Below are 15392 nucleotides of genomic sequence, written 5' to 3' on the forward strand. Positions count from 1 at the left end.
GACTATCACGATGGGGGTAAATTCACAAACTACTGATACGTGTCTCATCACTTGTGATTAACTGATAAAATCAATATTAAAAAGGTGAAACCAGGCGTCTGCAGAGGAAATAACAAACAGCTGTGATCCAGTTTAATCTCAGCTGGCAACTGTGAGCTTTGAGCATCTCACAGAGCCGACTTAGATTCACCTGAACGCAGCACCATCTCATCCCACCAGAGGACCGGGACAGCCTCAAGGGGGCGCTGTGGGAATAAAAAGATTCTGTGTCTAAATTTGAAAGTAAAGAATCATCAGTTATAACTAGAATGTCAGTAAACAGCCTCTGAAAGTCATAATGATTTACCTTTTAATTTGATGTCATATTTTTGCTGTTGCTTGATATTTTATTGTCTTTATTTAAATGCTTTAGGGTCAAACAGGGGAAGTGAAAAAGTATTAGTAATGGAAATAAATATATATATTTTTCTTTATTCTAGAAATGTCATTTAACATATTAAGTCACTTTCTTATTATACATTTTAAATTAAAAAAACATTTGCCTTGCTAAGCGGTTTTTAATTTGAGGGTTTGTTACTACTCTTAGAAGTGTTTATGTAAACGTGTCAGGTGTAACTTGCTCTGTGAGTTATAATATGTGTTCATGTGCAGGTAGGTATGACTGCGTATCCTCCTGCTGGGGAGTGACGGACAGGTTCCCTGATGTTGATGATACTGCATCAGGAACTGAATGGAGAGCGATGAGAGGCCATCGGTTTCTGATGCACTGCCTTCAGCATTGAAAGACTCTCCACACAGTTGAAAGACATCAAGGCTTCATCACCAACCGGCCAATCTACAGCCAGACAGCAATTTTAAATTCATAATATCCAGGTGTACTTTTGTATTGATGTATGTAGCTCCGTGTTTGCAGTGTGGCTCTATGGATGGTAATGTCTTCAATGTGGTTCAGACGTTCCTTCAGAATGAATTCTAATAACTTTGGTGATCCTCAGACTTTTTCTAATTAGACCTATCTGAGAAGGCGTTGTTGGAAAGTGTTTGGTGAATGTACATGAAGCATCTGTCACTCAAACTCTTATTGAAGCGAACCAGGAAAAGTCTTCAGTGTCGTTCTTTGCTCTTCTTTCAATGTATAAATGCTCTCCAGCTAGTCGAAGGTTTTAAATCAAGTCTCTATTCTGGCTCTGTAGTGACACAACACATTTCTATTCTAACATACACATTTGTATGACATTCATTCAAACCGATCCACGACTGCAGCGAGAACTAACAAACCAGGAAGAATTTCTCGTCTCCACTGTTGTTCACAGCTGATCAGTTGTCTTGTGATGCTGTTGAGTCTTTAGAGTTTGTTTCCTTCAGCTCAATCTTTGCATCTCCATTTGCCTCCTTCTGCCTGTGTCTGAACAGAAAGTAAGAAAAGAAGAAAAGTATTTATTTTACCTGAAAAAAAGTCAGGGGAGGGAGAGGAGAGGAGCTAACCTGCCTGTTTGACAGACGGAGGTCAGAGTCACCAAACTTAATAAATGATTATTCAATATTTCAAATGAGCAAATTAATTAGTTCTTTACTATTTAACTCAAATGTGACACTCAAGTGTAACACGCAACCAATAAAACAAAGGGATTCATTAGACTCACACAGTCAGGGAGGATGTCCCTGACATTTACATAACAATACTCGTAAACAATACTTCTGGGCGATTGTGGCTAAGTGGATAGCAGGGCCGTCTTTCAATCAGAGGGTCGGCGGTTAGAACCCCGGCTCCACTAGGCGCATGTCGATGTGTCCTTGAGCAAGACACTTAACCCCAAAATTGCTCCCGTAGCTGTGCCTACGGTGTAGAAATGTGATAGACTCTGAATTGTAAGTCGCTTTGGATAAAAGCGTCTGCTAAATGACTGTAATGTAATGTAATGTAAAAAAAGTCAGCCCTGACTTGATTTTTCATGGGACACAAACAGCGGTCTACTGGGTGAAAGTCCTGTGTTTGTTTGACCTGTACGACCTCTACTAAGAGGACTTAGTTGCTCTTTATACATCCATTGCTCTGACCGTCTGATAATGATACGCATAGGTTTGGATTTAGTTGAATGCCCGGTAGGTCTCATACAGATGCTAAAGTGTGCATCGCTACATCAGAGTTGGGAGTGAGAACAGGTGAACATTGTGGCAGAGCCGTTAAAAGTTCAGTTTGCTGCATGACAGTCAGGCGTGCTTTTACAGATTATGACACAGATCAGTGACTTGACCACAGAAATAAAGCAGTAAACATTAAAACGGAAGTGCTCTACCTTCCCTCCTCGACATCGTAGATGTTTTCGGGCAGACAGAGGTTGTGTGTCTCTGGGAGCATGAAGACCAAGCTGCCGCTGATGATACCCATCCCTGCGAAGATCAGCGGCGGCAGAAGAAGCCAGACGTCCTCCAGCAACATGATAATCGGAGCCAGGGAGATCCCGATCCGACCGATACACGAGGTGTAGCCTAAACCATGCTGCCTGTAAAAACAAACCAACTGGGAACTTCAGTTTATTTATTTATTTATCTATATTAATGCTGCAGATTTCAAGAGAACAGAGGATAGTGGACCCTAGTGCATCATACTATATACTGCCACTAACTGGCCAGCCGTTATAAGTGCAACACAAATTCCTCAAAACCAAGATGGCTGCCTGACGGTCCAGAAACGCTGAGCAGCTCAGGAATATCTTTTTAATTCTTCCACAGTAGAATGCAGGTAAATACAGTCTGGTAACATCAACTAACCACTAAGGACTAACACAGTTGTTAAAATCTGGATTTTTCTTGGATTTTATGTTGGGAGGAAATTACAATTGATCCTCTGTCCACTAAATTGGAGGTCATGCATTGCAGGCTATATTACAACTAACTTCACAATTAGTGCAATTAATGCCATTTTGTTGTTCTTGAAAAAACTTAGTCTGCAGTAATTCAATTGAATTATGTTATCAGTCTGCAACTTGCGGTTTCTGCAACAAATACAATAATAAGAGGAACCAGCTCCACCATATCTTGCATTGCATTGAACTCCTTGAAAATGTTAGAATATGTGAACACCCTAGTTCAACAGAAATAAAAGTATATGTTATTTTATAGTTTTCCCATGATTGTCATTTTATTTGTTTGTTTTTTAAATACATATTTCTTCAGTTGAAAACTCAAACGCATACTGTTAAGTGGACATGCAAAAAAATCAATGTTTAAGATTAATAATGTACTGCCCTATGAGGAATAAAAACACAAACAAATCCGGACTGTCATAATTTATGCATGAAAGGTTTAGCATTATTCCAGATCTAGTTTATATTTGTCAGAATTGTGGGAAATCTCGATTTAAATGAAAATGTTAAAGAGAAATGTACGCTTTATTCACAATATGTATTATAAACACACAATACGTTTTGTTGACTTATTAGCATGACAGCTTCTCTCACAAGATATAATCAGGAAAAAAGCTTCAGATTGGTTCAAAGTAGATGCAAGTGATCTCGCAGCAATTAGAAGTCAAAATTCAACGAAAGATCAAGTTAATCCTGAGAGGAGCAACACAAAATGCAGCTTGAGAAGGAAATACAAACAAATGAAGCAAAAATGTGCAATAATCTGGCATTTCTTTTACTCTTATATTACTAAAAAACAGGCTTCTGCAATGGTGGATCATAACTATTTACTCAATTACTGTACTTACGATTTTGAGGTATTTAACTCTAGAGTTTACATTATATGCTACTTTATACTTTTTTCTTCACTGCATTTATTTAACTTCAAAGTAGCTTGTCCACTGCTCTTTTCACTCACGCTGAGTAATAATGCTCTGTAAGTAAAAGCAGCATCAGTCCAGAGTCCTTTAGATGGACCCTGGTGGTTTCAGGGTCGGGGGTTTTACCTGAGGATGGTTGGGTAGAGCTCAGTTGTGTAAAGGAACGCTGTGGCCAACGCCGCCTCTGAGAAACCCTTCGCCACCACAGCGATGCACGTACGAAGCACCGAGTAATCTGAGAGAGAAGCAGAATATCAAAGACGTGTGAGGGTGTCAGTGATCTTTTTCTATTTAAGGTGAGATGTCTTATACCGCTGAAAAGTTATCGATCAGCTGCTATAGTGATGTTTTTCTTCTTTCCTTTCATAATGGCTATTATAAAACAGATTTTATTTTAAGAACTGTATAATTCAGACACCAAATGTATTAGTTACATTTGAATAAGTTTTGGCCCCAAAAGACCAATAATTCAAGTATCCAAACTTCCCTTTGGTTGATGTTCCCACATTGTTACATGACAGGGAAGAATACGTTAGAACTTGGATTTTGAAATTGTTTTCCAGTCCAGAAAAGCATAAGTGACCTTTTCTTTCGCTAAGGTGATTTCAGAGAGAAACAAACAGAAGGGTCTGCAATGTGCATTTGAAGAATATATCCAGGATGTCAAACTCATTCAGCAGTGAAAGATAAAGAACCTTCTGTTTGTATTGTGAAGGTTTAAGAGCTTTGCTAAAGCAACATGTTGCCTTTCAATTCCATCTTAATTCTGAACGGTCGTGGATGTGTATGCAGAGACAGGAAGTGATGTCACCTAAAGGAATGGCTGTGTTTATTCCAATCAGAGCTCCGGTTGTGATCAGAAACCCCGCCTGGCTGTTCCGCCTGCCGATCCAGTCCAGGACGAAATAGCTCAGGATTTTGGCGGGAACTTCGATGGCGCCGTAGATAAACTGTGTGAGGTAGATACTGACTCCGAAACCTGAGATCCTGAAGCTGATCCCGTAGTACAGGGAGGCAGCAGCAAACCTGCAGGAACACGGCGAGTATGAACTCTCACTATGAAGGCAAATCACTGTCAAAATCCGAGAGCGCAAATGAGATCCGTGCGCGTGTGAAAATCAAACAGCCGCGCGCGGATTTTACTTTGACGAGTGCTTTTACATCACTCCGCGAGCAGAATTTTCTCTCGCGCGAGCAAAAGTCGCTCGCGAAGCTTAAACCTGCTCGCGAAGCTTAAACCTGCTCGCTCGCGAGTAGTTTTTCTTTTTGACAGTAAGTGGGTGGACCCAGTCTCCATTGTATCTCTACATCTAATTGGTTACAATCCTCGTCTTTGGATAAACCGGATATCACTCTGACGCAGACGCTAGTTCTGATAGAGGTGGTTTTCAATCCGCCACTAAACACTACTCCACTACATCTCAAGATGTTCTACATTTGTCCGACAGGTTTTGTGAAGTTTTCAGACCGTAGAGGCTGATGAAATACAAATTCTGTTAATAGAGTTGTTAAATACAATAATTAAAAATGTGTTAAAGTCAAGTTGCTCAGATTGGTTTGAATTCACTCCATCATTCTATTACAGACAATGTGTGTTTGATACTCAAACCTCTTGTGACAAACAGCTCAAAGAAACTCTTTGATCTTAATTGATTAAAACATGATGTGGTCATATTTAATCATACTGTTGTGTTTACAGAAGAGATATAATATAGTTGTATATAATATGAGCAACAATTTGGACCTGCTCAAAGATCTGGAGCCAAGATTAGGGACCACTGTTTGTATATAAACTGTTAAATCACTGACAAGTAGTTAGTGGATGAAAAAGTATTCAGATCCTTCACTGCAGTAAACGTATACTAATACCATACTGATGAAACAATAATCCATTACGAGTAAAATACCTGCATTAAAAACCTTAGTCAATGTTATTATCAGCAAAATGTACTTTAAGTGCAGCAAGTAAAAGTACCCGTGCAGTAAAATGTACATTATTTGCCCCTGACCTGCAATCTGAAAATCTCCCCCGAGTGTCTGTGTCAGAGTAATATCCGGTCTATCCCAAGACGAGGATTGTAACCAATTAGATGTAGAGATACAATGGAGACTGGGTCCGCCCACTTACTGTCAAAAAGAAAAACTACTCGCGAGCGAGCAGGAAAAAGACTCGCGAGCCAGCAGGTTAAAGTTTTGCGAGCGACTTTTGCGAGCGCGAGAGTGAATTTTGCTCGCGGAGTGACGTAAAAGCGTCAAAGTAAAATCCGCGCGCGGCTGTTTGATTTTCGCACACGCATGGAACTCGGATTTTGACAGTGATTTGCCTTCATATCTCACACACACATACACACACACGGCACCAGGCAACATATTTTTAAGGTCAGAGGAGGATTCGGTACCAGAACAATCCAGAGCAGAGGGTGATCTTTCTCAGGTGGGGTGTTTTGACCAGATCCAGGTAGGAGTGGTTCTTCTCAGCCACCGTTATCTTCCTCAGAGCCTGAATCAAGTACACGGTCAAACACAGAGACGACGTCACATCAACAGAAGAGCTATTAGCTCATTGCAGATATAACAGATACTACAGTCAGCAGACAAAATGTCAAAGATATGTTAGGTCATTTTTGAAACAGTGTTTTCTAACAGATTTGGGTACTAAACTCATCGGTAACTTTGATCAATGGATGTTTACATGGAGTCGGGAGGCTGTACCTCAGTTTCCAGGCTGGATGTGCATTCGTTCTTCTTGTTCATTTTAGCGCACTGAACCAGATACTTCTTGGCCTCCTCTACTCTGCCGTTGGTAAGCAGCCAGCGGGCCGACTCCGGCAGCCACCTGAGCACGGACATGAGGAAACTGGCCTTTACAAAACACAGAGACACTGAGATATTTACCGTCAGCATGTAGAATAGAATCTCCTAACATCCACCTCACCACCAGGCGATGATGGCGGCGGTGCAGGGCATCGTCACCGCCAGCGTCAGGTGTCTCCAGTCACGTATGAAGTAGGCCAGCGGGGCCAGGAGCATGTTCCCCATGCTCCAAGACAAACTCATGACGATACCGGCCAAGGTCCGGTGCTTCACGTCCGTCCACTCGATACCTGAGCAGGAAGAGCACGATAAGAGCAAACAGACTGCAGTGAAATGTGTCGAGACAGAGAACCAGGTTGAGCCAGATTTCTACCTGTGGACATTGGTATTATATATTGATTACCAGACATACATCACAGCAAGGAACGAGGCAACTCATGCGGCAAGAAAGGCTAGACGGGACTTTGAGCACAAGCTGGCAAAAGACTCACGCACCAACAGCAAAGCCTTCTGGAACTATGTAAACAGCCGCAGAACAATTAGACCAAATATCGCGGATCTGAAGAACAAGGATGGAACCTACAACAGCGACGACAAGAGCAAAGCCAATATTCTAAATGACCAATAATCAGGTATTTTCACCAGAGAGGATTAGGGATGGGTATCATTTGGGTTTTTTCCGATACCGGTGCTAAAACGATACTTTTTAAACGATACCGGTGCCTAAACAGTGCCTGAACCGATACTTTTTTCTTCAAATTGAACAATATATTAACTGTTTAAAGTATACTATAAATATGAATAAATACAAAACACTTGGCTTCAAACTACAGCTTCAAACTTTTTAACTTCAAACTATGAACAATATATTAACTGTTAACAGTTTACAGTATACTTAAATAAATACAAAACACACACACACTCTGTACACACACTACAGCTTCAAACTTCAGCAATTATTTTGCAGAAATATGAGCATATTTGGCAAAATACGACACCCCTCCTGAGTTCTTTTATTTTATTTTACCAGTTGGTGGCGCTAATGCGCCAATTCATCGTTTGCCAACCGCCACTACACCTCAAAGAAGAAGAAGAAGAAAGTTTCGCGTGCCTGTGGTTGTTGTGCTTATGAGCGGCAGCGCTAAGTACCCGGATGTCGATGGAGGAAGTCAGTAGCCTCCCAGCCGTTTGACAGATCTCGTTCTCGTTTTTTTTAATAAATCATGGCCGAAGCTTCGCTAGAATGATGGAGGGGTTTGTTTCTAAGCGCGCACAGCTCAGCCGGTTGTAATAATACTATGAGTGAGGAGCGGAGGACCGATGCTATCGTTAGCATCGGTCCTAGGACGAGCTAGGAAGGAGTCATCAGAGTAGTGTAAAAAAAGTATTTCAATCGGCTCAGGCACCGAAAGGAAGCACCAAAATCTTCGTTGCCTTTCAGTCCGGTAGATACAGGTCGTATAGGAACCGGTGCCAATATGGCACCGAGTTTCGGTACCCAACCCTAGAGAGGATACCACCACCATGCCAACATTCACAGCAAAGCTGCTGACCTCAGACCTGCGGATTTCGATTACAGAGGACAGAATACTCAAAAAGCTCAGATCCATCAGAACAGACAAATCCCCGGGGCCTGACCAGATCCACAACCGATTACTCAAGGAAATGGCTGATATCCTTGTTTCACCATTGTGTAGCCTGTTCAACACAAGCCTAGCCAGCGGCGAGGTACCCGTACAGTGGAAAACGGCAACAGTAACCCCCATCTTCAAAAAAGGCGACAAGTCTGACCCAGCAAACTACAGGCCCGTCTCACTTACGTCGGTAGTGTGCAAACTCATGGAAAGACTGATTGCTGAAGACATCAGGGAGCACCTGAAATCCAACGACCTTCTATGCAAGCAACAGCACGGCTTCACGACCGGCAGATCAACAGTTACTAATCTACTGGAAGCAATCGACATCTGGACTGAAGCCCTTAGTCACAAGCTTCCAGTCGATATTCTCTTCCTAGACTACGCTAAGGCCTTTGATACGGTTCCACACGAGAGACTTCTTCAACTTTCAACCTTTGGCATCCAAGACAACATACTTCAATGGATCCGTAACTTTCTTACCAACCGCAGACAACGAGTAGTGGTAAATGGACAATTCTCTGATTTTGCAAGCGTCAACAGCGGGGTACCTCAAGGCTCAGTACTTGGCCCTTTGCTGTTTGTACTATTTGTGGCTGATATACCGGATTTCCTCAACAACTTTGTCCTGATGTTTGCTGACGACACTAAGATATTTGAAGTCATATCACAGCTACATGACAAGCAGCACTCCAGTCTTCAGTGTGACTTGGACCATCTCCAATCTTGGAACAAGTTCAGAGACGAGCAACTAGACTAGTGCACGGCCTCTCAAACTTCTCATACCCTCGAAAGACTGCCAGCCTCAACTTGCAAACGCTAGAATTTCGACGCAAACGAGCCGACATGGTCCAAACTTTTAAAATACTGACAGGAATCGATAGCGTACAGTCTGACAGATGTTGTGAAGTATGTGGCAATAGTATGTTTAAAAAATCCCTCAGCACCACTACGGGAGGTCACGATCAGAAACTACAGGTACAACACCAGCCTGGTCCACGGAAACCTTTTTTCTCAAGTAGAACAACACCAGTATGGAACAGCCTGAGTCAAGTAACAGTTAGTGCATCCTCAGTCAACGCATTCAAGACCAGCCTAGGGAGAGAATGGCAACACCATCAAAGCCAACACCAACACATATTTTCCTAGTAATTCACCGTCCAGTCTCACGTTCTGTATTAACACATCTAACAAACCTTGAGACTCAACTAATTACGGATGAGGATCAAGCCATCACCTTGGTTTATGGTCCCAATACTCTTAAAGGGTACCTAATGACCTTTACTAAAGATAAATTACTAAAGATAAATAATATTGAAATGCGATTGACCTGTTCAGGTCAATCCCATTTCGGATCGGGACTTCGCCCAACCCTAGTTCTTAGAGCTACAAAAGAGTTCCTCCGGTCTTGAAACGGTGAATGTGAAAATTGTCGGTATACGTTTCGACACAGACGTGAGCTCGAAGTGAAAGTGTTTCTGGTTTGAATCGCATCTCTGAGTTCTTACCGAGGACCACGCCGATGACCGACAGTCCGCTGAGGGCCACGCCGCAGAGCGCCCTGCAGACGACGAACATGACGTAGGAGGTGGAGAAGGCCGAGGTGACTCCAAACGTGGTGGAGGTGATTAAAGCCACCAGGAGCATCGACTTACGACCGAACCTGCAGCACAAACGCATCCCTTTGATCAAATCTAGCTCACCTGGTAGAGAGCGTCAACTGTCTATTGACAGATCAAGTCTGAAATGTGTCCTGCATCCCAGCAGCTCAAATTGTAACATCAATGAAGACAAAAACTTTTTGGAAAAGAAACAAGGATACATACATTTAAGATACTATTACCAACACCGCAGACATATTCAAGAAGACCCTTGAACGTATGGCTGGGGAATATGGAGAAAATCATCATATTGCATAATCAGCCCAGCCCTGCTTCAACGTATATTAGATTAGGCTCGGTATTTAATTTTAGGATTGACTGGTGCACAAAAGAGTGTTTCAGTTCAGTCTAACCCTATTAGATTGTATCCACCATTGGATTTTAACAATTTCAAAAAAAAAGTGTGTGTGTGTGTGTGTGTGTGTGTGTGTGTGTGTGTGTACGCGCAGAGCTTATTTCTAGAAAAACAGACTTTTAGGTCTTTATAACTACTTCATTGATGCTGCAGAAAGGGGTGATGTTTAATGATTAATAAACGGTATTGATCCCTCTCCAGTGCCACAGCACCAGATCACTGTGAGGGTTTAATGAATCCTGAAGAACTCACTTGTCAGAAAGATGTCCGAACAGAATGGCTCCGACCGTGACACCGAGGAAGAAATATGTAGCGAGAGCTTGATTCAGATGTTTGTCTTCACACACCAGATCCCACTGCAGAGAGACAGCTCTGGTTAAAACACCTGTCTGTTTGAGGGGCTTATGAGGGATTTCATTTTGTGATTACTGTGAACATTGTTTTCCCACTCGGAGCTCAGGCCGACATCAGAAACAGTGAATGAAGTCGTAGGTTTCCACATTTACATCGACACAGTCACTCTTTTCTTGGAGCAGCATCTAGTGGACACTAGAGGAACTGCAGCTTTAGAAACGTCAACATAACTTCTAAACATGAATGGATCCAAAATTATAATCCAATATAGTATATATTATTCTGAAATGGGCTATTCTATATAGTGAATACTTTTACTTTTGGGACAAAAAACATATTTTGATGCTAATACTTTTGTACTTTTACTTCATTAACATTTTGAAAGCAGGACTTTTAATTGTTACAGAGTATTCCTACACTGTGGTATTACTACTTTTACTTCTTTTAGATCTGCGTACTTCCGCCACCACTGCTAATAGTCTTGATTGCGGTGGTGCAGGAATTTAAACTTTTCAATGATTTCACTTTCAACTCACTTTGACTTTGAAGTCCACTTCAACATTCAAGTGCAGGAAATAGAGAAAATGCTTCGATAGATATAAATGAGCTTTTCTTTACCTCGGTGGCCGTTGTGGACTTGAACTGTGATTGGTCGTAGATCCAGCCGTGGGGACAAGGTGCCGTTCTATTTCCTGGGCCGAGGTCAAAGACCAGCTGGGGGTCGTAGACTCTGCAGGAGCTCAAGGAGCCGTCGTTCTGAAGGGGGATCCTGAGGGCCAGCGCTTCGGGATCGGAGCCCAGCGACGCCACGCCACCGTCCTCTGAGCCCAGAGGACGGTGTGAGCGGGCACAGCGGTGAGGAGGTGTCACAGAGATGAAGTTGTACAGCATGAAGTGGAGGGGGAGGATGGCGCGGGGCAGGCACAGGATGGACACGAGCAGGAACTGGAACTTGGAGAAGCCGCCGACATCGTCCAGGATCTCCTCGAACAGCATGGTGACGAGATCAGTGTGTCCCACAGAATCCGCTGTCTGAACTCCGTCTCTGCTCCTCCTCTAATGTGTCTCTGTGTCTCCCTCGGCTCCTTACAATTTTATAGATTACAGTGAGAGGGAGGTGCTTTGTGTGTTCGTGAGTTTGTGTTTTACCAGCATTGTGGGCACATGAATCTGTTTACACAGTCACATTGTGGGGATTTGCCTGGGGACAAAATGCAGTTCCACATAACATAAATCATTGCAGACATCAAATATATCACCTGCATTGACACCTGTGCTTTACATATTTCGGCAACATGTTGTGGTTACATTGAAATGCATCAATCTAGCCCAAAAAAAGAACAGAAATCAAATTCCAATTTAATTTCCAACAAATTGTATCAAAACAGTTGAAATCAACATATAAGGAAACATCTCAAGTTTTAATTCAGCCCATTTGGTGATAGTGTGTTTAGTTTAAGTATCCAAGATGCTTCATGTTTCAGGAGCAATAGATCCAATGTTCAGAGTTAAACGATACAAGTTACATCTAAAAGAACATACTGATAAATTATCTCAACAAAAAGCAGCCTCAGTAACTGGAGTTTTGCGGGGAAACCTTAACATTTGTCTTCCTCTACATCTGTTCTGTTTGTTCTGTTGGACTTCGTCCCAGAAATTGAGACGTTTCATGTCTCATAACATGGGCAGCCCTTACCTGATGTTTTGGAAAAACACAGTTATGTTGTAATGGCAATAGGGATAGGATCCAAATGCAGACAGACTGGGAGGGTAAGTTATGGATTCATTGCCAAAGTGAAGGTTTATACAGGCTTTCAGGTCATAAAGGTTTTTTTCACCTCGGTCGCTGCTATTCAATAGAAGGGTGAGTTCAAACCCTGCAGACCACTGATTGGTCAGAGAGAATCTTCTCTAGAATCGTAACTAGCTCGACACGGGACACCCTGCACAAACCCACCATTTTTAAATAGTCGACCTACCCTTCAACATAGATTTTTTAAATTACAGTTTGTTTGCCAATGAAAGGATCCAGCGAGAGAAAACACTGTGTGTGTGTGTGTGTGTGTGTGTATGATGTTGAAGATGACGTCGGGCAGGTTCCCACAACGTCGCCTTGATCATCCAACCTGATCTACTAGAAATACACAACGCATTACGTGGTGGTGGACACTTAATAAGTTCAAATTAAATGTCGGCACCACAAAAACAATATATAACAAAACGAACGTTACGTTTAGGCAATAAAACCACTTAGGTTTAGGAAACAATCATAGTTGGGCTTATAATACGTTGACAGTTGACATGTGTTTATGTTACAATGCAGCAGTAGCACAAGTTGAATTAGCCTTGTTTAGTCTGGACTTTCAACGTTGCAGGTGTGAAACCTCCCTCGAAGGCCAATGTGATTTTTCCATTCGATTTTGGATTATTCCTGGAAAAAAAAAGCTCTGTGTCAAACAAAAGTTCAAGTGACTCACACGTCTTCACTCAGCATGATAATCGTCACAAATAAACACCAGTTTTATGATTTTTTTAAAAGGGTGAACGCAATCGGCAGAAGTAAAAAGCTTACGTTAAGCTATAAACTAACTAGTGTTCTAGTGATGACGTTCAGTAGTCTCATTTACCCACTTGTTATCAACGACCTATGTTTATGCTTGAATATCTTCAGCTCCTGTTAATCACAGACCTTATGTTAGGCATCTAACCACAAACCCATTGACTTTGAGACGAGGGAGCATGAAGTGCAAAAATGCTGACTTATTTAGGACTCAGCAGCACTCTACCACATGCCTGCAGGAAGTCAGATGGAGATAGTGGGACGAGAAGACAATAACAAGCAGGCAATAATACAACAAGGTTTTGAAGTGGAAGCAAAGAAAACACTACATGAATGTTGGTGATGCTCAGGGCATGCTATAACAATCAGCTTATATTTATAATTGAAACGTCCACAAGGTTTTTGTCATAAACATGCTCATCAATGGGCTGATCTGGGGAAAGAGACCAAAGAGTTTCACCTGCTCTGCAGATGTTGCTACTTATTTCACATTTAATTTCCAGTGTAGAGACCTGGAGCAACAATTCAGCATGTACATTTTGTTTGGAATACTTTTTCATTTAACTTAAATAAACATTTTAATTCATGAATTTAACCTGTAATGGAGTATTTTTACAGAGCTTTGGAGAGGCCATAAAGAGAAAATATGCATCTTGAGGCCACAATTTACTAATTGGTAGGCATAACATTTGATTTGTTCCCTTAATTTAATTTAATTGTTCCCTTCTTTCGATTCATTTGTGCTCACAAGATAAGTGTATATACAGAGAGCCAGCAGAGTGAAGCGCTCTGTTGTCTCTAACTGGCGTGGGACAGCATGAAAATAATACTGAACACACACACAGGTCACCTATGGCCACTCTTGATGTCACAGAAACATGGCTGTCTTTCCAGAAGAAAATATTTTTTTTTCAAGATGTGTGTTTGTTGTCATGATAATTAAAAAACACTAATATATAACCTGAAATGCACTGTGGTAGTGTTCAAAATGTGCATTACAAAATATTCACATCAATAAAATGTCTAAAACTGTTTGTTTTCAGTTCATTAAAATGTGTCTGAGACTTGAGTATTTGGCGTAAACAGAGAGAGAGAGAGAGATGTAGGAGGTGTGAGTGACATCAAACGATTGTTTATTTACATCTTCACTGTGTAAAAAAAAAAAAATGTCCAAAAGCCCTAAACAAAGCCAGAACTGCTAACCTGACAAAATAAAAGAAACTCTTGACAGGTGAAGCTTTTTTTCTCACAGCCACAGAGATGTCAGTCAGCTTTTTATAATAATTATATACATTTTATTTATAGAAAATGTAATTTCCAAACCAGGGCAAAGTGCTTTCAAAGGAAACCCACAAGGGCTACTTCTTTCTAATTTTGTAGGGGGGGTGGGGCTAGCGAGCCAATTTTTCATGTCCGAGCCAAAAACGCACATCAGAAATCTGTTTTCATTGTTTCTGACATGTGTGCAAAGTTTCACGAGTTTTCGAGAAACCCAACCCACTAAAAAAGCAACTTCCTGTTTCATTGTGGATAATGCATCGCCACAGCAGCAGCGTTCAATGAAAACTCACAATCTTCACAATTAAGCATCATCAAGGTCTTAAGGCCCTTCTGGACCACATTTGAGGTGGATCTGGTCAACCCGCTATAGGAGAAGTACACGAGAGTATAAAACATGTCATTTCCTGTTGTTAGTAGGTGTTGCTATGACTATGAGTCACTGGTGGCATGTAAACGTTTTCAGGATGTTTGAGGAATGTGCATGCTGATTTAAAACCACTTCCTGTTTCATGGCCAATCGCACAAAATGGCCGCCACGGTAAGGTCGTTCCATAAAAACTCAAGATTTTGATCACTTTTTTATAATAACGGTCTTTAAATTGTTCTGACCAAATTTGAAATTGATCTAATTAGTTCTCTGGAGGACTGCGTTAAAGTATAGTGCCTTAAAAATTCAATGGCTCAAATTCAAAATGGCTACTTCCTGTTGGATTTATAGTATACCTCCAAGACACGTTTTTTTAATGTAATGTTACATATACCTACTAAATGTCAAACCTCAAGGTGAAACGCACTGCAGGGGGCTACTCAACAGAGAGCGCTATTGATCCATTTTGCAACGCTTCTGCACAAAAACTATATCAGCCGCCAGTCGGTTGTAAGTCGTTTTGCAGCTTCAGATGTTCACATTAATACCGCAGAGGTTTACAGAGCTTCAAAAGCCAAT

The 15392-nt window shown here is 41.5% G+C and overlaps 1 protein-coding gene across 1 annotated transcript; it reads right to left on the reverse strand.

Moving 5' to 3' along the window:
- Positions 1–999: 999 nt before the first annotated feature.
- On the reverse strand, positions 1000–11601 carry slc22a7a (solute carrier family 22 member 7a). The gene is made up of 10 exons (XM_031863282.1): positions 11224–11601; positions 10504–10607; positions 9744–9898; positions 6723–6891; positions 6500–6623; positions 6187–6287; positions 4599–4813; positions 3914–4022; positions 2298–2504; positions 1000–1405 (listed from the first exon to the last, which is right to left on the reverse strand). Exons 1-10 carry the CDS (start codon positions 11599–11601, stop codon positions 1318–1320), a joined length of 1650 nt encoding a protein of 549 aa, XP_031719142.1. The 3' UTR covers positions 1000–1317.
- Between the last annotated feature and the right edge of the window lie 3791 nt (positions 11602–15392).

This window comes from Anarrhichthys ocellatus, unplaced genomic scaffold (assembly GCF_004355925.1).
Source record: "Anarrhichthys ocellatus isolate YVR2014 unplaced genomic scaffold, GSC_Weel_1.0 scaffold28, whole genome shotgun sequence".
NCBI classification, from domain to species: Eukaryota; Metazoa; Chordata; class Actinopteri; order Perciformes; family Anarhichadidae; genus Anarrhichthys; species Anarrhichthys ocellatus.